The sequence below is a fragment of the Alternaria metachromatica genome, assembly GCF_023757995.1.
Source record: "Alternaria metachromatica strain BMP 0045 chromosome Unknown scaffold_32, whole genome shotgun sequence".
Classification (NCBI taxonomy): Eukaryota; Fungi; Ascomycota; class Dothideomycetes; order Pleosporales; family Pleosporaceae; genus Alternaria; species Alternaria metachromatica.
In genome coordinates, this window is record NW_026055523.1 from 181,612 (window position 1) to 205,779 (window position 24,168).

Consider the following 24,168-nt stretch of genomic DNA (forward strand, 5'->3'; position numbering starts at 1 on the left):
TTCCTGGATCGAAACCTGCGGGGCTCATTCCGATAAGCGCAAAGATTTTGTCCCTTGGATCGGTAGAGCGAAATGAGTTTGTCAAGTGTAGCAGTACGTGCAGGTGGGAAAAGTGATATGCCAACTCGATGCCCTCATAGCGTCTACTGATAATTTCTTGGATGCTGTTAACAAGTTCCATGCGTTTAGTACGATGCTTACTGCCAGACTTGTTCAGCCAAACTATGACTTCCTGGAAACGTTTCCATGACAATCGTTGGTTACCACAAAGGATCTCAGGACATGCTATAGACGCTGCTATCTCTTGTAGTATCCAGCATCGTTCAAACCATGGCGATTCAAGCAACTGGGTTAGAGCGCTCCATCTTTTGTCGTCAATTGACGGAATTTCACTCCTGGTTGAAAGTATGTAGCGATGTACATCAACCAGAATGCTTTTTGCGGCCTTCGCAATCTCTTGAAGTCGTCAGTAAGCGACGTCAGAGTCAGCATATCGGTCATGCTGCCTGGATCCGACGTTGGGACATCGTTTGGTCGCAGTTCTGTGGAGACACTCACTGTTTTTGAGCGGAAGCCAGATAATGGTATGCGTACTTCGCTGATAGATGGATCGCATCATACGGACTTGTTGGGTACGCTCAGCATTGTCTTCTTGGTGGATGCAAATTTGATCAACCCAGAACGACTTTACATCGGCCCCTACTGCATACGCGTAGAGCCTCTTCAGCCCTTTTGCGAGATTCGGCGAGATTTTTAGCTTGAACCCGTTGCACCATAAAGTAACGCTCCGATTTGGAGAACCCCAACAGTAACTGAGAGCCTGATAAGGTGTGTGATCTGTGAGCGAAACAGTCTTCATCTTGCAGCTGAGACGTGGAAAAACGGTAATGATTTCGATCAGACGAAATGATAGTGGGGTAGGAAGCGCATCATACAAGGGATCTGGTGGGAACTTCGCTGGATATCCAGGTAACGATGCGTCTTCAATGACCGCGCCTGGAAGACGCGTTCCTACGACAACATACGCCATGAAGATAGACGCAGTTGTGATAGTAGCAGACGTGGAATCAGCTGTGTCGTTGAGGTTCACCCACCTCGACGCCACATGCTTGGCTATGCTGATCAGACTGCAGCCTGATGTCCTAGTTTTCGCACGCTGTCAATCGTGTCGTGGCGGGGAAAGCGCAGATGCGCAGTCGCTGGTTCTCAGTCGAGATCATTGGCCGCCAGAAGCCACCTCAAGGACGGCGTCGTCTCGTCACTTCTTCGAGCAAGTTATCGCGCTGCCGGCAGACCCAATGATGGTCCTGTAGCTGTATCGCAATTCGATATGACATTTTTATTGGATGTCATTGTGCCGGATAGGTCTCTGTCGCTGTAAAGTGAGGTGTTGAAGATCAGAGACGCGATTACCCCGCGAACCGTTAAGCAACTGCGCGTCTGCGCATCGAGATGTTGGAAGGCACCAATCCACAAACATCGGCTGGTCTAGGCATACCTAGGCAGCAGCAGCCTGAAGCTCACACGGCATGCGTATTAAAGTCTGGCGAAGCCACCTGAGACACAGCACATCTTCCTCAGCCTCAAATAATCTCAAAAGTCCCAAGTCAAAGTCATCCATCGCATACTCAATCCACCATGCCAGCCACCCTCACAGTCGCAGACCACGACTCCAAAAGCTCACGCAGTCGAATCTACAACGTCGACACCCCAGAAAAGCTCCTCGCACATACCAGTTCACGAGACTCGCAGGCCTGCAAATGGCTAGTTCGGAGTTCGGTCTCCGCCGATGAACTCCAGAAGTCTTGCATTGTGGGCTCGAACAACGGGTTCGTCCACGCAGCTTTCGATGCATACAGCTATCACCACCATCTCACCATCCGCCCGGAAGACGTCTGGTTCGCAATCCTCTCGCAACTAAACTTCTACATCAACGCCAATGCGGAAGCCCTACGCGACCATTTCGTCTCGCACCAAGGCCAGAAAGAGCTCGAGGTCAAAGACGTGGGCAGCATTCATTCAGTGGATATTGGGGCGTTAGCTAGACGGATGACGGGACTAATCCAGGAGAATGTCAAGGACCCCGATCTGCGCGATTGGATCATGCCTGCGTTCAGCACGACCACAGTCAGCGACCGCACAACAGCTGCAGTACTCATGATGGGTACGATGCAAGCGTATTTCTCGTACAAGATGAGTATCATGTGTGGTATTCCCTCCGTCACTCTGCTGGGTAAACGCGAGGACTACGAAGATATCCTCGCCAGGCTGGAGAAACTCGTTGAATTGGGTCCTGAAGCGAGTACATTCGCTGATCTACTTCGCCCTGTTCTGCGCAACTTCATCGCAACTTTCGATCCGGAGCAGGCCGTTGCCTCCCGCGACTTCTGGCAGAAGATCGCGCATCGCTCTGGCGGGGGCAGCGGACCGTCATATCTGGGAGGCTGGCTAACGGCATTCTGCTTCTGGAACGACAAGGGCAAGTGCATGTATAATCTGAAGACAGGAACGCAGAGTTGGAACGTCGATGAATCCGACAAGCAGCTGTTGGAACTGGACGGAGTTTCGTATCATCGGGTGGATACCGATGATATATCGAGTGGCTTTGCCTCTGTGCCTGTGTTGGTGAACGACAATGGTACAGAGTACAAGACGAAGATGGTCGCTGGATCGCTGGGTATCGAAATCACTAGCAGCAATGATTCCGGTGCTGGGGCAGAGGAGAAGAAGCTGGATTCGCTGCAGTCGCTCAGTGGGTGGATGATGTATGAGATCGATCCTGCTCCCAAGAAGAACCCCTGGGAACATGACTCGGAAGGGAATGATTCTGATTGACCAGTATATGAGGGTGTTGGATTAGGGTGATGACATCGAGCATGATGTGCAAAGTATGACGGACTAGTTTGCGAAGGATAAGGTTACCGGGTTTTCCTTATGGTACCGTACAAAACGTAATTTGAAATGTACAGTCTCTAACAACCTACACATGTGTTAGCGTAGTCAGGAGAGATTAGGTTGCATGAAGAGCAAGCTCGAAGAAACAGCCCACTTCGTATAAACCGCATAGACATAATTGAAGTAATTGCTTGGATTTGTTTGCATATACATCTCAAAAAGTACAAATCAGGCTCAAAAAGTATCAACTTCTGCGCAAAATCGCAGGTTCATCCAGCAAACAAGATGCGACGGTTCTCCCCTCTACTACAACGATCCAAAAACACTCTAGGTGAAGGCCATGCTCTTCTTGATCTCGGCAATAGCCAGCGCAGGGTTAAGTCCCTTGGGGCACGTCCTTGAGCAGTTGAGAATGGTGTGGCATCGGTACAAGCTCATGCTGTTGTTGAGGGCGTCCTGGCGCTCGGCCTTCTTCTCGTCTCGCGAGTCGGCGATCCATCGGTAGGACTGGAGAAGGACAGCGGGGCCGAGGTACTCCTCCTGGTTCCACCAGTAGGATGGGCATGAAGTTGAGCAGCAGGCGCAGAGAATGCATTCGTAGAGTCCGTCGAGCTTCTTGCGGTCTTCCTTGGACTGGCGGAATTCACGGCCCTGACATGTTGTTAGTAGCGGTCTCTTAATCGGGTTCCAAGTGTGTACGTACGTCTGGTGCGGCGGTGTCGCGCTGCAGGTATGGCTTGACTGATCGGTATTGCTTGTAGAAGAGCGTCATGTCCGGCACGAGGTCCTTGACAACGTACATGTGGGGGAGCGGGTAGATGCGAGATTCCTTGGTTGTGTCGGTGGGAATGCGGCCTGTCACATCCGGTTAGCCTTCCAATTCCTTCATACGGTGCAATTCCACATACAGAGACATGCCAGGGTGTTGACTCCGTCAATGTTCATAGCACAGCTTCCGCAAATACCCTCGCGACAACTCCGCCTGAACGTCAGGGTGGGGTCCACCTCGTTCTTGATCCTGATAAGCGCATCCAGCATCATGGGTCCGGTCTTGTTGAGATCGAGCGTGTACGACTGCATCTTGGGCTTGGAGGTCGGCTCATCTGGGTTCCATCGGTAGATGTGAAAGGTCTTGGTCTTCGCATCTGCGCTGGCCTCGGGGTCCTCAATCGTCGATGTCTTGCTCTCTGGGATGGGCGATCGCGACGCATTGGGTACAATCTTTTCGGCGGTCTTGGAGATGGGCTCGCGGGCGTGAACGTCGTTTACGGAGGCGAAGCCGCGGGAGAAAACTGCCGGCCGTACGGCTGTCGATGAGCGTTAGCAGTGCTCAGCTGTCGCGGTGACACTGGACGATGTACGTACCAATTCTCCGGGTAGCCAGACGGGTGAAAGCGCGTGTGGAGGCCATTGTGTGTGGTGTGGAGTGGAGAGTGCGGGCTGGGGCTTAAAGATCAAAGTGTTGCTATCATCGAAGTTGTAGCGTCAGGGCGCCACTCAAGCTTCCTCGGTTATGACAACTGCCAACCCGTGATTGGTCGCGCATGTTCGTCGGACGATTCCGGCTTCTTCGGCCCTTCGACGCCACTACATCATCGTCGAAAACGTCAAGACTTGTGACAGTCATCTCGCACATAAAGATCGTTCGCCCAGTGTGGTTCTTTCCAGAAAGCAGGTCTTTGAAGAAGTCATGTTGCGATAGATCGCAAAGCTCAGCAAGGTCCCAGCACACGATGATTTCGGCTACAAGCAATTTCTTTGTGCTCGTGTGATCAATTGCGCGTAGCCAGTGTTGGTATTCATATTAACTATAAGGTCGGTAATATCGTAGTGGCTTGCTGTACTCATATCACGCCGACGTTAGAGGCATATGCCATATAGCCGATCGGCCTTGATGAGGTAGAATTTTCTTGCAATGCCGACTCACTCAGGAATAGCCGATGTTACACATCCTTGGGGGTTTGATTCTCTTTGCACGTACTGTGCTTTTACTTAAATCTCACGGATGCTCCTCTCTCGTTCTGCCAAAACTCTCCAGCAGTCCAGTCTCCATCTGTCGCTCTGTCTCAATCACCGCGCGTATCTCCGGGATTACTCTGCCTTGCAAGGTCGAAATCCCACTGTTCTAAGCCCTACTTCCACAAGTTCAGTATGAAACGCATTGCACTTTCTCTTCATGTTTATAGTGCTGAGGTCGCATGTGCGCACTCTCGTCCTTATGGTTCCACACTACGTTGTGATTTTTTATAATAAGAACAATAGTTTTCGATATGCCCAAGAAGATTTCCGCGTTATACCAACTTTAAATTGAACTTTGTAACAAACCTCTGGTTTAACGGCAAGCCAGTGTCATGGTTTCGCTCTTTCCCCTTCCGGACGTGGACTCATCTTCAACACGCGGACCACCAAAGCAGAAGGCACGACGAGAATCTGGGGTCCGGGGCCCCACTTTGAGCTCTCACTTTCACCTTATCGCGACTGAATCTCTTAGAAGCCTGTTTGCTCAAGCTGTCAGCTTGGCGAGGCCTTTCGTCGCCGCGTCCATCCTCTTCCCTCCGCCACCGCACCACGCTCACACGGTCGCGTCGCCCCCAAATCCGCACCATCCGCACCCGCTATAGCGCTGTTATCGCATCATTGTTGCTAAGATTGTGGAAGTCATGTCTCTCTCATCACCTCAGGTAAGTCGTCTTCTCTTTCGTCTGCTCTTGCATCTTCTGTGGAATCTTGTTGTTGACAGTCCTCGAGGCACTTACGCCCACCAAGGGTAGGTTCATAGGCGGTAGCCCGACTGGTGGCTATGGCAGTCCACTCCGTCCGCGCTTCGAGCGGGACGAACAGTCCTTGCCTACTGTGGCGGAAGATGGATCCAATGGAAGCGCGTCCACTGATTCACACTCCGCTTCTGGAGGATCATCGTCGCAGCTCAGCTACAACAATGCCATGAGCCGCCCTATGGATGCTTCTCAAGGACCAGTCAACAGCCAGATGCCACACGCAAAGCAGCAGCTTGTGGGTTTCGCTTCACCCTAGCATGTCGAGGGACTGTGGCTAACATACACGAAGCCAACAACTCCTCAGCGAGCTCATCCTATGACAGTCAACGGAAATATGCCGCCTTCTCTTGCGTCTCCATCGTTCACTTTACCCCAGGGCACTCAGCAGTACGGTGACTACACGCAGAAGATGGCGCCGGCTAAGACCAACCACCTCAAAGACATTGGTTCTCAACGTGGCATCTCTCACACAGGCCAGAGGTCCGATAACTGGCGTTCATCTGGTCACGCATCGTTCAGCAAGTCCAAGCGTCATCCATCCACCATGGTCAACCCTGCGCCAGCATTTCCACGCACGATGACCGACATCCCGGAGTATTTGGCTGTACAGGAGATGGCTTTCCGTCAAGGTCAGAATGACTCAGGAAACTCTCGCAGCAGGGTCCCAGCAAGCCCCTTCGCAAGCCTCTTCGACCAGGTCTGGGAGCGCTTCTTCCAAATGGGTGCAGCCTACGGAGGAACGCCTGCTACATCGCCCGTAGAGCCGTCTCCCACTCACGAGAACTTCGTTTGGTCTATCCTGATCAACCCCGCTACACAGGATCTAGCGCATCTCAACGGTTCCGTGGACATGGGATGGGCTCATAAGATGTGCAGCATGTCTTTGAACTGCATGGAAGAGCTCATCCGCGTCGTGCGCAACCGTCCCAAGGACTGGGAGAAGATCGTCTGCGACATCCCTTTCCCGGTCAAGCAGACCATAGTGGCCTTCCCTGACCTCTGCGAGTACTACGACGCCCTCCAGCAAGAGGCCAACGATGCGTTCGGCGGCGGCTTCTGAAGCTTGTCAAACCCGTCGGCTACACCTTCGTGAAGTGAGATTATTGTCCCACATTCGAAATTATGGCCGCCTAGCAACGGTAACAACATTCGCGTGCGGTCTGTTGGTGGTTTCGCCTAGGCGATGTTTACATGACGATCAGGGGGTATTGTATGATGTTTCTCTAACGAGATTTTAATAGTGGGTTGATTCCTTTTTGAATTCATGGCGTTTCACGGTGGGCACTGATGGAGTTTCGGCGCGATCTTGTTGGAGGAGTATCCCGGCAGCATCGTCAGTTTCTATTCATGTTCACGCCCACCGATCTCACGACGTCATGTAACGACCCATGTACAAGGAATGGCTCTGGCGCAGAAGCCCCAGATGTACTGTAGCACAGCTACGCACCAACACGTATAACAAAAATAATTTTCGATACAATAGCCCAAAAGCAATAAGACACACCTCGCGTCGTGATACTGCCACGCCAGATCACGTGGAGACGCGAATACGGGAGGGAATGGCTCCGGGCCTTTCCAAGATTTGCGAATATCCGCGTCATGCACATCATATCAGATTTTCATCACCATCTACTATAACCGTGTCCAGTCGCGCAAACCGCCCCTCTGAAAATGACAGCAACAGCACCAGCACGTTCGCATGGCTTCGATCGCCAACACAGCCTTTTGCAGCTCGACTGCAGCGCCGACCTGCGACACTATTCGCGCAACCTCGGGCCAGGCGTCCAGGAGCGCATCTTCCAGACCACGAGCGACGCCCTGCGGAAACAACTCGACGAGCATCGCGACTTCCTGCTCCGGCATCAGCAGCAGCAACCGCGGCTGGCTCCTACCTCGTCGGTAGTCAGCGGCCCAGCGCCGCCAACTCCTCAGGCATACCCACAGCCTCATCCCTATTCTCAGGCGTCGCAGCCCCCTCCCCTCCAGGCCGCCGCACCGCAGCTCGTCCATCGCCGCCCCGAACCCGCCATCGTCCCCGGCGACATCAGCACATACCCGCTCGCCCTGCGCGATGCCTTGTATTCGCAGAAGCTGATTCCGCGGGCGCATGACGGCCGGTCAGCGTATCATGTGGTAGTCAGCAGCAAGAACCGCGATCTGGGCGAGGATACAAAGGTCGTAGGGACTTGCCCGAGCATGCTGGCAGCGAATGAACTCGCGGCGCGGTACTTTGTCGAACATTGTCTTGTCGATGTTATTGACCCGAAGTTCACGCAGCTGGCGAGCGGCGCGTTGCACTGCGGTGCGGGACCTCACAACGTTTATGTGCAAGAGGGCAGGATGGAATGATGGACGCATCTGGGAATACAAGATGTCGTGGACCCGGGGCAATGGTCTGGTCCCCAGGTTCCACGGTACCCTTTGTCACCTGCAGGGTCCGCTGCCGTCCTGCATCATACCCGTGCTTTCAACCCGTCAGGCGGTATGTCATGTCCATCAAACATGTCGGACAATCGCATCTGGGATGCGCATCGCCACCACAACCTGATCGACGACTCGCGGGCGATTTCAGAGCTCAGCGATGTTCCTGGTCAACCAGAAATCCGACAAACCGCGAAGTCGTAAGATAAGAAGGGCCAACACGCACCGGTCAGTCACAGGACGTGTCGGGCAACAAGAGTCAGACAGGTAGCATCCTCTCATCGGCGCATGCTGGGGTACTACATGCACAGGGCGAAATCAGCTTGGAGGAAAGGAGTTTTACATTCTTGGAGCGTTTCGTGTTTTTGGGCGGATATGTATTATTATAATCTATTTCGATGATCCATGCGCATCATTGCTGGGACCATAGAGCCCCAGAGCGAGTCAATTAATTCTGTAATCACCTTACAACACTGTCCACCGTCTATACCGCGCTTCTCCGCTTTGACGTCTTTTTATTACACCTGTCCAAGCTGTCATGTAGACTTGGTTGTGCCGCCTGTAAGCCGCGCGCGTGACATGTCTACCAGTACCTACTCTCGACCTCTAATCCTTCGTTACCCAAAAGTTACTCGCACCCACGCCAGACGTGAAACGAAGGGAGACGATCACCATATCTTCACCGGAAGTCCGTTTCATGCCCACACTTCCCAACAAGGCAGTTTACCAACAAGTGTAGATTGCAGTGTTGGCATGTTCCGGACTCGTTTTGCTCGTCCGCCCGCTACTTGCCGTGGTAGCAGGGTCAGGCGCTCCGCAACTTGGCATGCCCTTGTCCCTGTGACCGGAACCCTCGCATTGCGGGCTCTTCAGCTACGTCATCAACATTGTTCGCCAGGGCGCGCTGGTGTCGCATAACTTCATTCATATCCTGCGAAGAAACGGACGAAGCGCATCATTATACCGCGTCGCATCACGTAGATCCCAGACCCTCACTGTACCCAGCACAACGGAACGAGCGACCATCCCTTGCACAAACCCTGCCTCGCCGCAGCCACGCCACGCATAACCTCCTGCCCACGCCGCAGCCACACAGCCCGCCATGGCGCCCCCAAACACGCCCTTCATCTACCTCCTCTGGCACCTCTACCTCGAGCCCATCTTCGCCCTCGGCGGCACATACCACCTCCACTGGGCGCCCGCCGAGTACTTCACCTTCATGCCGTCCACATCCGCGTACCACCCCGACTCCCAGATCGCATACGACCAACTCGCATCCGCATACCTCTTCTTCGCCTTCACAGAGGGCGTGTTGATGCGCGTTGTGAAGGATCGGAAGACGTGGTGGTGGATTGTGCTGGGGCTGATACTGTGTGATTTGGGGCATTGCTATGCGGCTTGGTGTGAAATGGGGACGAGGGGCGTGTTGGATTTGGGGAGCTGGAGTCAGAAGGATGTTGTTACTAATTCGCTGAATGTGCTGCCGGTGCTTGTGAGGGCGGCGTATTTGGTGGGGCTTGGTGTGCCTGGGGAGGGGGCGGAGAGTAGGAAGGAGATTGAGGGTAGGAAGGCTCCGAAGAAGGCTTCGAGGAAGGCTTGATCTGATATGTGATTTTACTTTTGAGATATATATACGTCGCGGTTTGATCTGGTTGTATGCAGTATGTCATGGTCAGCCCAACGCAGCCTACATGTTGAAGTCGAGATTCTTGCTCGATTGTGTTCCTCACTTGATACACATGCGTTCGTCTCTATGAACTAAGAGCTAGCGATGCGGTCTTCAGTGTGTTAGTGTAGTCGACAAGTTCGGGTTGTCAAGGAAATATCATGTCGGCGCATATACCGCGGCCGAGACAGGCCGTGGCAGGGTGAGGCGAAGTTTGTGTCGGTTCCAGGTAGCATGATATGAGACGCTCTACGCGGTCAGAGTTTCAAGGCCTGCAGCATACACGTAGTTTCTCCAACCTTCTCGTCTATTCCACGCGCGCGTTCAGCACGGCTGATTCGTCAAGTCTCTGCAGACGGCATGCATGGAAAATATAGCAGCATGTGGGGGGAGTGAGCCGCGGGAGGGCCACGCTGCAGGTCAACATCGAATTCTGCGCGCACTATCGGATTCTTTGAAATGCCATGACGGCGCACTAGCCTTGGAGTTGCTCTCAACACTTTCCCACCAACCCCCATCGAGATGGGAGCCTTCACGTGAAGGTTGCAAAGTGCGCGGGCTGCACAGACGGCGACTGGCTTCGGGAGATTCAGCGCGCAGGACGGAGGCAGGCTATGGTCCATGGCCCCAACGGTTGCACGAGCCGGCGTGTGTCTAATTGGCGGGCGGGGCACAGTGATGCGCGACTAAATGGGGAAGCTCCCGCAGCTGTCAGGTTAGCAGAGCAGGCGCCGGCGCAGTCTGACGACGGTCTTCCGTGCAACTTGCGTAAAGATGACCGTCGTCGAGTCAAGGGCTTCGCTGATTGCAGTGCGACGGTGGAGAGGCCCACCAAACGCGCTGTGCGTGCCGGTGTGGCCGTACGTCATACCGCGGGGCTGAAATCTTGCAATTTGCGGCCATGGACACGAAAGTATCAAGTACGCCCCTTGCCGTAAGCCGCACGCCTCATCCAGGAACAGCAGCCAGATATCCTGAATTTGCCCAACCCCCAGCCCAGCACGCCGGCAGCACTTTCTTGCTTGGGCCCCGACTGACACGCGTAACTAAAGGCGTGGCTTCCCTTGGACCTGCTTCATCACGATCGATCGAAGCTGCCGGAAATTTCACTGCGCGCGCCCACCGCCTCTATAACTTCACCTCGTCTCCCCCAAGCCATTGCGCAGGACCCGCTTCTCCCGCCTATATCTGATTGCCATTTCTCCACCATTTCTACAACCTCAATCTCTGACCAGCGGGCGCCCACGCCAGACTGCTGCCCAACATGACCACCCACGTCGTCTCCCTGTAGGTACCGCTTTTCACTTGTCAGCCTGAGTCAACCTGTAGATAGCGCACTATGGTTCCAATCTGCACCGCGTTCGCCCTTTAACAGCGCTAGTTTCCTCCCGTATACCGTCGACTTCCACGAGTCCAAGTCCAACCCCCCAAGCCCGCCAGACGCCGCGCCCCCGAAGCTGAGCGAGACCGCCCGCGAGTCCTCCGCTACTAGCATAGCCAAATCGCGGCCCGTCAGCAAGAATGCAACTGAAGAGCAGACTCCGAGCCTCCTTAAGCGGGCGCCGCCCACACACATCCAGCTGCCCAAGACGCCCATGCGCATGACGGAGCATGAGGACTTCTTCACGCCCGGCCAGCCCAGCGCGGCCACGCACTTCCCCAAGCCAGCAGACCCCCGGGGCCTGGTACGTAGCGATGCCCATGTCCCCGAATGGGGTACTACCGGTCTCTTCTTCAACCAGCCCATGTCCAGGGCCGAGCCAGCGCCCCCCGACACCATCCTCGAATACGCAAAGGCGCAGGAGCGGGCGCAGGCCCAGAAGGAGCGCATGAAGGGCTCTCACGCCGGCAAGCCTACAACGGACCCGCGATGGGCCACCGAGTACTCCGTCGTGCCAGCTGTCCAGGGCAACGGCGGCCTGACCAACGCGCTGCGCTGTGCCGTGGACAACAAATGTATTAGTGACACCATCACTGTCGGCTTGATCGGATTCCCCACAGACAGCTTGAACGAGGAGAAGAAGACGGAGATCTACGAGAAGCTTGAGGAGGAGCAGGACGCGCTCACCGTCTTCGTCAGCGATAAGGACTTCGATGGCCACTATGCGCACTACTGCAAGACCATCCTGTGGCCAGTCTTCCACTACATCATCCCCGATCACCCCAAGAGCAAGGCTTTCCTCGACCACTCATGGGTCTTCTACGTCAAGGTCAACCAGGCCTTTGCCGACAAGGTCGTCAAGAACTACAAGCGCGGAGATGTCATCTGGATCCACGACTACCACCTGTGTCTGGTCCCACAGATGATCCGCGAGAAGCTTCCAGATGCACAGATCGGCTTCTTCCTCCACACTGCGTTCCCCTCCTCCGAAGTCTTCCGCTGCTTGGCCGCGCGGAAGGAGCTGCTCAACGGCATGCTCGGGGCGAACCTAGTCGCTTTCCAGACACCAGAGTATTCCCACCACTTCCTGCAGACGTGCAGTCGAATTCTCTCCGTCGAGGCTACTGAGGACGGTGTCCAACTTGAGAACCGCTTCGTCAACGTACACTCGTCGCCTATCGGCATTGATCCTCGCGCTCTCGCCCTGGCCCGCGAGGAACCCGAGGTGCTAGAGTGGATTCAGACCATGCAGAAGCGGTACGAGGGCAAGAAGGTCATCGTTGCTCGCGACAAGCTCGACAACATCCGTGGTGTCAGGCAGAAGCTGTTAGCGTTCGAGTTGTTCCTCAACAAGAACCCCGAGTGGAAAGACAAGGTTGTTATGATTCAAGTCGCCACATCTACCACCGAAGACACCGAACTCGCTGCAACCGTCTCCGAGATCGTCACTCGTATCGACGCGGTTCATTCAACCTTGACGCACAACCCTCTCGTTTTCCTGAGGCAGGATATCGCATTCTCGCAATATCTCGCGCTTCTTTCCATTGCCGATGCCCTCGCAATTACCAGTCTTCGTGAAGGCATGAACCTTACTTGCCACGAATTCGTCATCTGCCAGGATGGTCGCGCGAGTCCAAAGAAGCACGGTCCTGTTATCCTCAGTGAGTTCACCGGAAGTGCTTCAGTCTTCCAAGGTGCCGACCTGGCTGTGAACCCCTGGGACTACAACAGCATCGCACAAGCGTTCAAGGTCGCCTTGGAGATGACTGATTCCGAGAAGGAACGCAGATATACCAAGTTGCGCGATACGGTTATGCACCAGACTGGTGACTTCTGGGTTAACAACCTCAGCTGCCATCTCTCAAAGGTCCACGAGGAGCAGTTCAAGCGCGACACCATGTCCATTCCCCGTCTTTCGTCCAGCAATCTTGCGCGTACCTACCAGGCATCTCAGCGACGACTCTTTGTACTCGACTACGAAGGCACCCTCGCATCCTACGGATCTGTTAACAACACCGTCCTGGCGAACACCGAGCGTGTCATTGTCGTGCTGAACGACCTTGTTGCTGATGACAAGAACGATGTTTACGTCATGACTGGACGTACTGTTCGAGAGACTGAGCTCATCTTTAACCGCGTGCGAGGTCTCGGTCTCATCGCGGAGAATGGTTGCTTCTTGCGCGAGCCCAGCGCGAAAGAGTGGATACAATTCCCCGACGAAGAGAAGACTGTGAAGTGGAAAGACTCCGTCAAGCCCATCTTGCAGTACTATCTCGAGCGTGTCGAGGGTAGTTGGGTTGAAGAGCGCCACTGCTCCATGATCTTCCACTACAGAGCGCCCAACGACAAGGATGATTCCGCAAGCCGACATGCTGGTGACTGTGCCAACCACATTAACGATGCATGTGAGCAGCAGCGCATAAAGGCGGTTCCCACCAAGGACTCAGTTGTCATCGAGCCAATCGACTTTGACAAAGCTTCCGCTTCACAATACATCTTCAGCAAGTACCCTGAGAAGGGTCGACCTGACTTTGTGTTTGCCGCTGGAAACGACCGAAGTGACGAGGGTGTGTTCCGCTGGGCAGAGCAGCTGAAGGAGGAATGGAAGGTTCCCAATGTTCAGACCGTCACCGTCGGTGATCGCAACTCAATCGCCATGTCGACATTGCCCAACGGCGCAACCGGTAAGTTCGCATTCTTGATTTTTTTAACAAGACTTCACTAACACATCCCGCAGGTCTTCTCGGCGCCCTGAGCAAACTTGCGAAGAACCCTCGTACGCCTTGAAACATTAGGTACTTTGGGCAAGCGAGCAAACATGAACCTCTCTGCACGGGATATGTCTAGCGCATTTCGATACCCTCCTTACGACCTGATGATTGGTAATGGTAACGAAAGCACGGGGAACTTACTTTGGAATGAAGGGATTGCGAAAGGGATGTTACGCACGAATGAACGTCAAGCATGGGTGGAGTCCGGTTGGTCTTTTCCTATGATAGATCTTTTCTACTCTCAATACGGAACCTAGAATCTTCTTCATGATGATCTTGCTGTTGATCTGTGCGACGATGTGAATGTATCGAGGTCTATCTTCTCCATCAATACGTGCCCGACTAACGGCCATCGAGGCATATGTGAAGGACTGCCGTAGATCGAGCTACATCGGGTGTGCCTCTCAATATTCACGAACAGATACCTAGTTTGCATCTCATCACCACGAAGCTGTCACAAGGTCTGCCGGTCTTCAACTACACAGGAACGCCTGTTTCATGTCGTTCCCTAGCTTCGACGAAAGAAATGTTGGGTAACACTCAAGCACAATGTAGAACGCACATACTTCAGAAGCTAATGAATGACACCACTTTATTCATTCAAATGGCAACTGCAGTCTACGCTGCATACAGAAGGATATATACCACGAAAGATATCTAGAAGCGAATCAACAAGGCATCAAGAAGGGTATCGCTCAAGTCAAAATAATCATCCATCATCAAAAACCCCAAGCCCATCAACTAGAACCCAACCCCCCCATTTCGACACCTCAAACCTAAGCAAAGTTGCCACCAGCAGTCTTCTTACTATCCGCCGCAATACTAACGCCCTTGACCACAATCTCCTTACCGCCCTCACTCGTAATCTTAACATCGACGCTATCCGCGCCAAACCCAGCCGGGTTCTCGAAGAAGTTGTACGGCTTGCGGGTCGTCGCCTGCCAGGTCTTGCCTGAGTCGACGGAGACTTCGAGTTTGGAGACGGCGACGTTGCTGTTCATGACTTGCATGCTGAACCAGAATTTGGAGGTGCCGGATTTGTTTTTCAGGACGATGGGGGTGGTGATGCCGCAGGGGACGGGGGTCCAGTCGACGTTGATGACGCCCTTGGAGGGGGCGGCGAGGGCGGCGAAGCCGTCGGGGTAGAGGTCGAGGTGGTTGGGGCCGCAGCTGTGGGGTGGGGTTAGTATGTGTTCATTGTGGGAATTTGTCAAGGGAGGTTGCTTACCCTGGGCATTGGTCGGTGACCATGGCGGTGATTTTGTTACCGTTGGGGCCGGTTACGCTGACGCACACACCGCAGGCGTTGCCGTTGTCCCAGTTAGAGTCGGAAAGTGCGGTGCCGTAGAGACCGGCGGGGATGGTGTAGCCGACGAAAGAGCACATGCCGCCTTCGGTGTTGCCGCCGTAGAAAGTGGCTTCACCGCGCTTGGAGGCGGCAGATGAGACGGCAGCCTTGTCAGCGGGAGCCGCGGCTTGAGATGCGGCAGGAGCTGGAGCCTTGGACTCGGAGGCAGGCACTGCGGCAGCGCTGGATGACTGGGCAGCAGCGTAGGACTTTGATGCCTCACTCTGGGGGATCGGAGTGTAGGCAAGCGAGCTGTAGTCTAGCTTGGTGGTCGGGAGAACGCTCATGGTAGGGTATGAGGGCGAGCCGGAAGATCCTGCAGGCTTGAAGAGAGCAGAGGTAGTGGCGTTGCCATAAGGAGCACCGGTTGGGCGAACGGTGACGGTGGTGAGGATCTCCTTGGTGCTGGTGGATGTGACATCTTCGACAGCGTCGGGAGTAGCAGAGCCAGCACCGGGGGTGACAGTGACATAAACCTTCTCGTAGGTGGTAGTGTAGACAGTGCTCCTGGATGAGCAAGCGCCAGACTTGCTAGCGGTGGCGTCGGCGACATCCACGGGCTTTGCAGTCTCGTACACTGTTTCAGTTGCAGTTGTGGTGACAGTCTGCTGGGAGCAGACGGACTCAGCAACAGCGAGACCCGCGATGGGGAGAAGAGAGAAGAAGGTGGACTTCATGGTGTCTGATGAGTGTTTGATGGAGTGACGGAAGATGGAATTCGAACGACGACTTGTTGGAAAAGACTGTATAGGATCGTATCAACGAGTCCAAGTAATGAATGGCAGCAGCTCAGCGGCTTGCAAAAAAAGATGGAAGTTCGACTTCGTGTTGAGAGAGTTACCAGAAGCTTGAAGCTCTACGAAAGGGCGTCCCCGCCCTACATAAAGGCCTCGAACAACGCTTACATCTCATTTTACTTGACTAACCCAACGCAGCGCCACGCAGTAAACTAACATGTGGAAATTTGCGCTCGGGAGGAATGCGAATAAGCTCATCTCTTGATCACCAATTCCGTTGTCTCGACCCACCGAACGCAGCGGGAAAATGCCGGCCAGGTACCCACGCGCTTCTCGCCTTTTTCTAGTCCAGCCCCAGTGATATGCATCCGTTGATTGACGGGCGTTTGGGGTTGAGCAAGTCAGAGTCCGTTTCAGAAAATGCTTGTGTCAATGCTTGGTATGATGAGTTGGGGGCATTGTGAGTCGTGTGGCGCTAAGGCGTAGGATGCGCTAAAAGGCGATCAAACATGCGTGAGATGAGAAGACGGGAACACGCAGTATTTTCGAAATTCGCTGCCGGGAACCGGATTTTGAAAAGTAGAACACCGCAAGCGACGTTCTACAACTGCCTGTTGCGCAGCCGTAGCATGATGCGTTGTTTAGCAGTAACGCCGCAAGTGTGTTGTGTGGCTATGCGATACTACTTCGGGAACCAAAGCGTTTCAAGGAAACCGATTTGTGGCACTTCGGGACTTTATCGGCCGTGTAGTACAGTCGCGTGGTAACTACTAGTGAGTCTAGAACCAGTGTATATATTACACGAAATACCGAGCGTAGTCCGGTGATGGTCCGGTGGATATTGTTGACTCGGTAGGCGCCCGCAACATCGTCGACGAACCTGCTACATGATCCCGCGTTCTCCACATTGCGCTTAGATGGAACCCATTCTGTAGACTGTTGACCATATCAGAACTGTAAATCCATAAACGGATGTAAGGATGCGTAGATGTGGATCCCAAGTCTTCTCCATACAAGTACAACAGGCTAGAGCATACAATGACAGCCCCGCGATGGCGTCGGTGGTACTCCTACCATCAATCTAAATATCGGCTCCTTCCAGAGAGATTGTTCGCTGAGAATCCGCTTGCATTCGAGTGTAGCCAGAGTTGTCGTAGTCGCAGTGACAGCACACACGTCGAAGTCTCCGCTTGGAACAGGGCCATGCCAATCAGAACCGCTGCGATGTCGCGACATCTTGGTCTTCGCAAAGAATACGAGAGTATTTTCTTCCTGGTCATCTTTGACTTGTATGATGAACCAATCGCGCTTGAGCGCGTTCTCGCCTTGCTTCGTCGCCGAGTAGAGTTGTGGACGGCGTAATCTAGCAACTAACGACAAGCTGCCGTCATCTGGACGTTCATTCCACAACGATGCAGAAGTTGTTCATTCCCGGTCCGTCTCTGATCTTCCTTTTCTCAGCCGTCGTAACCTTGGGCTCATTTGTCAAGGTAAACAAGTAGTAGCACAGCTTTGAAGTGTTTTTGCTGAATCTCATCGTAAAACCTAGATCGCCCATGATTGCCAGAAACAGCTCTTCGTCGAGATAGCGTGAGTTGTCGACGCACGGTAGAGGTAGAACAAAGAATAGAGCTGGCAACACGGAATCGGCCGTCTCAGTCCATGCAACGCCCTTTCTCAAGAACTTGGTGATGCGTTTGAGCATCTCGCCTCGACCAACTGCATCCGGAACATAGTTGAGTACGAGAGATAGGGAGATAATATCGAAGCGCTCATCGTCGCATGTAGGAAGTGGCCGCTCCATGAAATCCTGCTTTTCGATGCCGGGCCCTTGACTGTTCAGATCGATCCTCGTCATGTCGATGACGCTTGCGTACTTGGAGATCTCGTTCTTGGTTGACAAAGCTCCAACTTCGAGACATCTGAGTTCGGCGTCGCCAGCCCTACGACGATCCCGTGCTTTGGGGTCCAAGACCTTGGATTGCTGGAGCCAGTCGACTAACAGCTTGCTAGAATCACCACCCCTGTCTTTCGCCTGACCTTGCTTGCTTGCAGCCTGGTACATCTTGATGCCTCCATTTCTCTCGATAGCTTGCGCAATCTCTTCTGCTAAGCTCACATCCCCTTTCTTCAAGGCTGCTGCATGCTCCTTCTGTAGTCGGTGATGGGTGCGAATAATAGTCCTGGAGCGCTCCGAGGTCATCCGCTCTTTCGGCTTGCTGACGGGTGGCCGACCATGCGACAGAGTCTTTTGGCGCTTTTTGACGGCCATGACGTTCTTGATGTTGCAGTCACATGGCTGAGGTAAGGTGATGGTTGAGCGACGCCGAGAGCTCAGATGCAAGGATTTGGCGCTAGTGTGCTAGCGTGCTTTCTTCCCACACTCGACTTGTAGCCGGAGCAAAAACCACAACTTTTCGATTGCGACTCTCGACACTAACTCCAGGACCACCACAACCGCCAAAATGGGACCCAAGGCCGTATCCAAGAGTACGTCAACGCAGACACCGCAACCGCGAAATCGAGGAGGAGCATACATGTCGCAAAGTGGCACCGGACCACGGCAGCAGTCTGTGGAAAAGGGAACTTTGCGAATGCGCCTCGATCAGCGACCCTCCCATTGCGCTCATCGCTAACATCCTTCACAGCCCCTACCAAGACTGGCAAGCAGGCCAATGCTGCTGCCAAAGCGGCCCTCCGCGGCGTAAGCCTCCCTTGATCCTCTTGAGTCGTGTCAGAAACATACCTCTGACGGGCTGTACTTCTCGTGTGATGGGCACAATTAACGAGATGACAGTCGTATGCGAACAAGAAGCGCGCGATCAGGAAGAACACCAGCTTCCACCGGTATGCCCGACCCCAAGACTGCGAGATGTTGCCTGCTAACGTGTCGCAGCCCCAAGACCCTCGAGCTGTCCCGCGCCGGCAAGTACCCTCGCAAGTCGGTCCCCCATGCTCCCCGCATGGACGCCGAGAAGGTCCTCATCCACCCTCTCAACACCGAGTCGGCCATGAAGAAGATTGAGGAGAACAACACCCTCGTCTTCATCTGCAACGTCAAGGCCAACAAGCGCCAAATCGCCGCCGCCCTCAAGAAGCAGTACGACGTCAGCTGCGTCAAGATCAACACCCTGATCCGCCCCGACGGCTCAAAGAAGGCTTTCTGCCGCCTCACCGCCGATGTCGACGCTCTCGACATTGCGGCCACCAAGCTCGCCATCGTTTAAAGAGGTGGTCTCTGTATAAGGGAAGGCATGGTCATGATAGGGTCTGGTTATACCCGGCAATGGAAAAAGCGATGTGATATGCATGGCGGGCGTTCATGGGATAAACGTAGTCACGGTGACTCGAATGAATCAGATTTCCACATGACGCCAAGTTGGACTTGGTCCTCAACAAATTTTACATTTCCGTGCTGTGACATCGTTCTTTCCTGAATTGTGATTCCTGGACCTGCAACATAGCTTGATCTTTCGATTAAAGAAAGATTCGAATAACCATGAAAGTTTGCTGGGTAGGAGAGATCAATGCAATGCTGGACGCAGCGCAATGTCCATCATGTACATCATATCTCTATTTCCAATGACATGCACCCAACGCTTCCCGCCATGCAGTGTTGTACAGATCATCAAGTCTCATTATCATACACTCCCGTGTCACCCCTCCCCTCTCTTCCCATACACCATCTATCCCCTCAACCTCTCCAACTCCCTCAGCACAACCATATTCGCATCCAAGAACCGATCCACACACTGCCTCATGCACGGCTCCTCGTACTTGTCCAATTTGCCCGCCTTGACGGTACCCGCGGGGATGCATTTGCGGAAACATGTGTCGGTGAGGGAGTGTATCGCTAATTGGAGGAGTTGAGTTAGCGGATGGGTACTGATGGGAGTGGGAATTGGGAGGTGCTTGGGTGCACGGTATTGTGGGCTGTTGTATCTAGAGAATGAGGTGAAGCCATGACACACAGAGCCAATGCACCCCAAGAAAGCTTTTAAGAGAAAGCCAAAACATACAAGATTGAATCCTAGCCTTCTGTCCCTCATTCATAGCGAATTGCTGCAGTTCCTGCTTGTCGCGGTCGGACAGCTTGCTCAAGTCGGCGTTGCCGAAACCGCCACCACCTAGGGAGTCCATCTTTTCTTCTTTGTGCGTATATGTAGTCGCGAGACTGCGCCGGTATGTATCGGGAGATTATTCGGGTGGAGGACGGAGACGGTGTGGCTGGTTGCAAGTGCGGGCTGTAGGTAGTTTTTGTGTGGATTGACGTACTTGAAGCTTTGCGCATCGGAGGTTCAGCCGCGGATGGGGCCGATGGGGGTTAGTCAGCCTTGGGGTATTCCACCGTCGCAGTTGTTACACTGAGTTTCCTTTGAAGACGACATTGGATTCTCCACGTTTGTTCATGCGTTGATTTGAGTTGGTGTGTACTTACGAGTGCTGTACTTACAAAAGGTTCGATGAATATGGCTGAAAGCAACGCTTGACGCCCACCTTCATGGCTTTCACAGCTTCATTCTCACAACATGCTCGCGAATAATACGCCTTCCATCCTCACTTTTCCGTACTACTCGAGGCTCGCTGGTTTTCCCAGCTAGATCCACAATCCCGTCGTCGCTCGCAGCAGACGCTGTGGCGCCATCGACATAGAATAAAAAGTACGGCCAACTACCCTCTTTCTCCGACTTGAACACTCTTACCTTTGAGATGTATTTGTTACCACCCAACTGTCTCTTATGCTGCATAAGGAAGTAACCAGCCCACCTTCCAACAGGACTTCCAAGCAGCGCTTTTCCCGCGTCCGTCTCCAGGCTGAAGTCATGTCCTGGCCAGCCTTCCGCCTCCTCTTTCGGCGGTGACAGGGTGCCCAGCGCACGCTTGACATGCTGGTTTGTTTCTTTGTTGATGATCATGGTAACAAACAGATACTTGATATTCTGCAAACTCTCCGCATCAGTATGCACGCGATTCCAGAACGCCCATGCGATGTCGGAGACGCTGCGTATAGCTGGGAGTTCCTCGGCAAGGGGAGCGCGTTTCCATAGGCGGCGTGCAGCTTTTGCGGCGGAAGAAAGTTGGATGGCGTATACAGCGCCGGCTTCTGCGTTGGCGCCGAGGGTGTGCTCCGCATTCGTGACGCGGTATTCTTTTTCGCAGACGTCGTACCGTTGGTCGGCTTTGGCGGGCATCTTGCCATCGTCACCCTTCTTCACAGCCGGACTGTCGAAATGCTCGATGAGGAAACATTGGTTTGGGCCGCCTTGGCTCTTGCTCTTTGTCCCAATGCCTAGATCGCCAAAGGCTTTCTTCAGCATATGCCCGTTCTGGCTGTCGAAATTGCATTCCGGGTCTGCTTGTTTGGCGAGAGCGTCGGTCGCATCGTTGTAGCCCCATTCGCGTAGTTTGTCGATTAGATCGCCGTCGAATGGGCTTTCGGCAGTGGTGCCTAGATTGTAGAGAGTGGCAGCTTCGGCGTCGCTGGCCTTCATGCCTTGGAGGAGTTTGGCACCGCGGGCGACAGACAGTGTCCATGGGTCGTCGTCGGCTCGGACATCGAAGTGATTTTCGTTGGTAAAGGTGACGTTGGTCTTGGAGGTGAAGGTAGTATCGCAATGGGCGATTGTGATAACAATGGCCAGGGTAGAAGCCGCCGACAACAGTGGAAACCTCATGGAGCGGAACTTGCGATGAACGAATGCCCTCGGCTAATCAAGAGTGTATGTTGAGAGACAGAACTAGGCGATAAAGTCAAGTTAGTCTAAGCGGCAAAGACCATCAGTGAAAGGAGAAAGAGCAAAGTGGAGTACAATCTAGCCTCGATTTGGGCCACCACTCAAGAAGCACATTGAGAGAATGCAGACCTCAAACTCACTTGATGCTATGCAAAATAATATTTCATATTGAGAACAACCCTCCAAATGCACAAGAACGCCATGCCCATTACCACCCGGATATCAAACTTTTACTAAACAAACACATTACCAGACAACTATTGTCATTCCGACATCGTCATGATCTCCATACTTTCGTTCCTAAGCCCCAATCATCTCTTTTGGTAGGCAAGCAAAAACAGTGCTGATGATAGCCATAATCGTGCTGACGACAATCAACACCCAGTTCATCGTCTTCTCCCCACTAGATATCTCTTTTCCAAACAATTTCAAGTGAAACGCCAAGGGTAGGATGATGCAAATGCTAAAGCAGGCGACACTGCCGAGGAGTGTCATGATGCGGTCGAATGAAGGAAATACGATTGCGATGATAACGAAGATGACAATGGTAACGATGCGAAGGGTGATCTTGAGCGCTCCTCGAGTGAGTCCGCTCATGCCGTCGATGGACGAGGACATGGCCAGAGAGCGCGTGTCCAGACCGAAGAGAACTTCCAACGTGCTGACGATAGGGCGTGCGTTGAGCGGGATCTTGGTCAACGGAATGATGGCGATGCAGATGGCGATGAAGACGGAGATGCCCTGGGGGAAACCCTTGGTAAGGAATATGTTGCTCGTCACTTCCTCTTTGACACCGTCTCCGAACATGAGGATACCGGCGCAGGCCATACCGACATCGATCAAGTAGGTGAAGATGTAGGTGACATTGACGGCCTTCCTGTACTTGTATGGGTGTCGCATGTCGCGGTAGATGTTTGGGAAAACAGAGTGGCCACCCCAAGGAGACATGAGTAGACCAATCGAGAGTGGCACGGTCATCCAGTTGTCGGGGAACAGGTATTGAGTCATGGGCTGGCGGATGGAGCCGGGAGCGTCGGGTTTGGCAAGTCCATCGACCCATATAGCGAGGGTGACTATTCCATGTTAGCTGACGAATATGATGCATGTAGTTGTTGACTCACTTCCAAAGCAAGACATTACACCCAGAATAGATGTGAATGACAGAAAGCGGAGGGGTAGGAAGCTCAATGGTATCAAGATCAGCCCACAGACAATCTTCCACTGGAAAACGTCCCAACCGGGAATAAGAGCGTCCATGCTGTCAGCGAAAAGCACGACCAATGCTACACATGCTGCTAGTAGCTCTAGCGAGAACAGAATGCTGGTGGCCACTCGCGCTTTGGTTCCAAAAGAGACGTACGCAAGATCAGCAAAGGTGATGAGGGAACCATCGACATCAAGGCACTTGGCAAGTAGCTTTGCAGTGTAGCCGGTTACTATGGCAGACCACGCGAGGAAAACCATGCCTATCAGCCATCCAGAGTACTTGAGCGCAAGTGGCAATGTGAGCAGTCCAACACCGACCAGGACGTTGACGGAGTTGAAGATTGTCTGGGGTAGGGTGGATTGACCAACAACTACGTTGATAATGTGTCCGTCCTCCTCGACCTGCTTGACCAGGAGCGGCTCTCGTTCTTGTTCTGGCTCCCCAACGCCCTTCATCTGTTGCTCTGTGAAGAGGCGGCCAGCATGGCGCATGGACGACTCGTTGACGCGCGAACTCAGACTGCCGTATCCCGTGCCATAACTCGCGCCGAAGGGTGACGATAGCGAAGGTTCGATCTGGAAGATACTCGACCCTCTCCCTCGCAGGCGCTGTTCGACGCCGTTGGGCAGCAGCTGGCTCCGCTCGGTTGCGCCATTCTCCTCGTCTGTGATGGCATTGTCGGATGCGCGTCTGCCCTCGTTCTGGAAGGCCTGTCGCAGGGCGGATCGTTGGTCGGGTACTGGTGTGGGCAGTCCGCTGCGCGAGAAGTCGGACTCCTCTGTGTCGTCGCCTTCGTCGTCTGTCTCGACGCGGAAGGAGGGTCGCACGGGGGTGATCTCGAAGAAGCCTGCTGCACGCTGCCACGACCGCGCAAAGTTGTTGATACTGTTGACGCCTCCAACTTCGCCCAGCGCGCTAATCTGCTGTCCTACGGAAGACCTGCTTTCTGTTAGCTGCCGTGTCACGCGAGCGGCGCGATATGCTCACCTCCGCCTGCGCAGCTCTCCCGCGGTGCCCGTCCACCTCCCGGCATTGCTCTCTCCACTGGGCCGCCTCGAGAGCTCGTCCCACTGCACATGGCTCTCCGTATCTGAGTCGATGGATGGGCGGTTGGAGTCGTAGGCGCTCCAGGCGGATGGCTGCTTCCCTCTGTTATCCATGGTGAGTACGTCAGGGCGTCACGACAGATGGAGCAGGCGCGACCAAGAAGAACGTATGGGGCAGGCCAGG

General features: G+C 53.8%; 12 protein-coding genes across 12 annotated transcripts; 6 read left to right on the top strand and 6 right to left on the bottom strand.

Moving 5' to 3' along the window:
• Positions 1-1,638: 1,638 nt before the first annotated feature.
• On the top strand, positions 1,639-2,835 carry J4E83_009382 (uncharacterized protein; the record flags this gene model as incomplete). The annotated part of the gene is made up of 1 exon (XM_049336270.1): positions 1,639-2,835. One exon carries the CDS (start codon positions 1,639-1,641, stop codon positions 2,833-2,835), a length of 1,197 nt encoding a protein of 398 aa, XP_049184594.1.
• A 387-nt stretch (positions 2,836-3,222) lies between these two features.
• On the bottom strand, positions 3,223-4,306 carry SDH2 (succinate dehydrogenase complex, subunit B; the record flags this gene model as incomplete). Its single annotated transcript, XM_049336271.1, has 4 exons — positions 3,223-3,546; positions 3,599-3,750; positions 3,804-4,202; positions 4,261-4,306. 4 exons carry the CDS (start codon positions 4,304-4,306, stop codon positions 3,223-3,225), a joined length of 921 nt encoding a protein of 306 aa, XP_049184595.1.
• Positions 4,307-5,988: 1,682 nt separating this feature from the next.
• On the top strand, positions 5,989-6,732 carry J4E83_009384 (uncharacterized protein; the record flags this gene model as incomplete). Its single annotated transcript, XM_049336272.1, has 1 exon — positions 5,989-6,732. The coding sequence occupies one exon, from the start codon at positions 5,989-5,991 to the stop codon at positions 6,730-6,732; it is 744 nt and encodes a 247-aa protein (XP_049184596.1).
• A 611-nt stretch (positions 6,733-7,343) lies between these two features.
• On the top strand, positions 7,344-8,021 carry J4E83_009385 (uncharacterized protein; the record flags this gene model as incomplete). Its single annotated transcript, XM_049336273.1, has 1 exon — positions 7,344-8,021. The coding sequence occupies one exon, from the start codon at positions 7,344-7,346 to the stop codon at positions 8,019-8,021; it is 678 nt and encodes a 225-aa protein (XP_049184597.1).
• Positions 8,022-9,195: 1,174 nt separating this feature from the next.
• On the top strand, positions 9,196-9,693 carry J4E83_009386 (uncharacterized protein; the record flags this gene model as incomplete). The annotated part of the gene is made up of 1 exon (XM_049336274.1): positions 9,196-9,693. The coding sequence occupies one exon, from the start codon at positions 9,196-9,198 to the stop codon at positions 9,691-9,693; it is 498 nt and encodes a 165-aa protein (XP_049184598.1).
• A 1,330-nt stretch (positions 9,694-11,023) lies between these two features.
• On the top strand, positions 11,024-13,927 carry J4E83_009387 (uncharacterized protein; the record flags this gene model as incomplete). The annotated part of the gene is made up of 3 exons (XM_049336275.1): positions 11,024-11,046; positions 11,135-13,824; positions 13,878-13,927. 3 exons carry the CDS (start codon positions 11,024-11,026, stop codon positions 13,925-13,927), a joined length of 2,763 nt encoding a protein of 920 aa, XP_049184599.1.
• A 760-nt stretch (positions 13,928-14,687) lies between these two features.
• Positions 14,688-15,936, bottom strand: J4E83_009388 (uncharacterized protein; the record flags this gene model as incomplete). The annotated part of the gene is made up of 2 exons (XM_049336276.1): positions 14,688-15,081; positions 15,140-15,936. The coding sequence occupies 2 exons, from the start codon at positions 15,934-15,936 to the stop codon at positions 14,688-14,690; spliced, it is 1,191 nt and encodes a 396-aa protein (XP_049184600.1).
• A 1,459-nt stretch (positions 15,937-17,395) lies between these two features.
• J4E83_009389 (uncharacterized protein) lies at positions 17,396-18,268 on the bottom strand (the record flags this gene model as incomplete). Its single annotated transcript, XM_049336277.1, has 1 exon — positions 17,396-18,268. One exon carries the CDS (start codon positions 18,266-18,268, stop codon positions 17,396-17,398), a length of 873 nt encoding a protein of 290 aa, XP_049184601.1.
• Positions 18,269-18,461: 193 nt separating this feature from the next.
• Positions 18,462-19,223, top strand: 60S (60s acidic ribosomal protein P2; the record flags this gene model as incomplete). Its single annotated transcript, XM_049336278.1, has 4 exons — positions 18,462-18,486; positions 18,645-18,700; positions 18,794-18,843; positions 18,893-19,223. 4 exons carry the CDS (start codon positions 18,462-18,464, stop codon positions 19,221-19,223), a joined length of 462 nt encoding a protein of 153 aa, XP_049184602.1.
• Positions 19,224-19,682: 459 nt separating this feature from the next.
• On the bottom strand, positions 19,683-20,136 carry J4E83_009391 (uncharacterized protein; the record flags this gene model as incomplete). The annotated part of the gene is made up of 2 exons (XM_049336279.1): positions 19,683-19,849; positions 20,016-20,136. 2 exons carry the CDS (start codon positions 20,134-20,136, stop codon positions 19,683-19,685), a joined length of 288 nt encoding a protein of 95 aa, XP_049184603.1.
• Positions 20,137-20,504: 368 nt separating this feature from the next.
• Positions 20,505-21,934, bottom strand: J4E83_009392 (uncharacterized protein; the record flags this gene model as incomplete). Its single annotated transcript, XM_049336280.1, has 2 exons — positions 20,505-21,666; positions 21,930-21,934. 2 exons carry the CDS (start codon positions 21,932-21,934, stop codon positions 20,505-20,507), a joined length of 1,167 nt encoding a protein of 388 aa, XP_049184604.1.
• Positions 21,935-22,031: 97 nt separating this feature from the next.
• On the bottom strand, positions 22,032-24,098 carry J4E83_009393 (uncharacterized protein; the record flags this gene model as incomplete). The annotated part of the gene is made up of 3 exons (XM_049336281.1): positions 22,032-22,804; positions 22,853-23,877; positions 23,926-24,098. The coding sequence occupies 3 exons, from the start codon at positions 24,096-24,098 to the stop codon at positions 22,032-22,034; spliced, it is 1,971 nt and encodes a 656-aa protein (XP_049184605.1).
• Between the last annotated feature and the right edge of the window lie 70 nt (positions 24,099-24,168).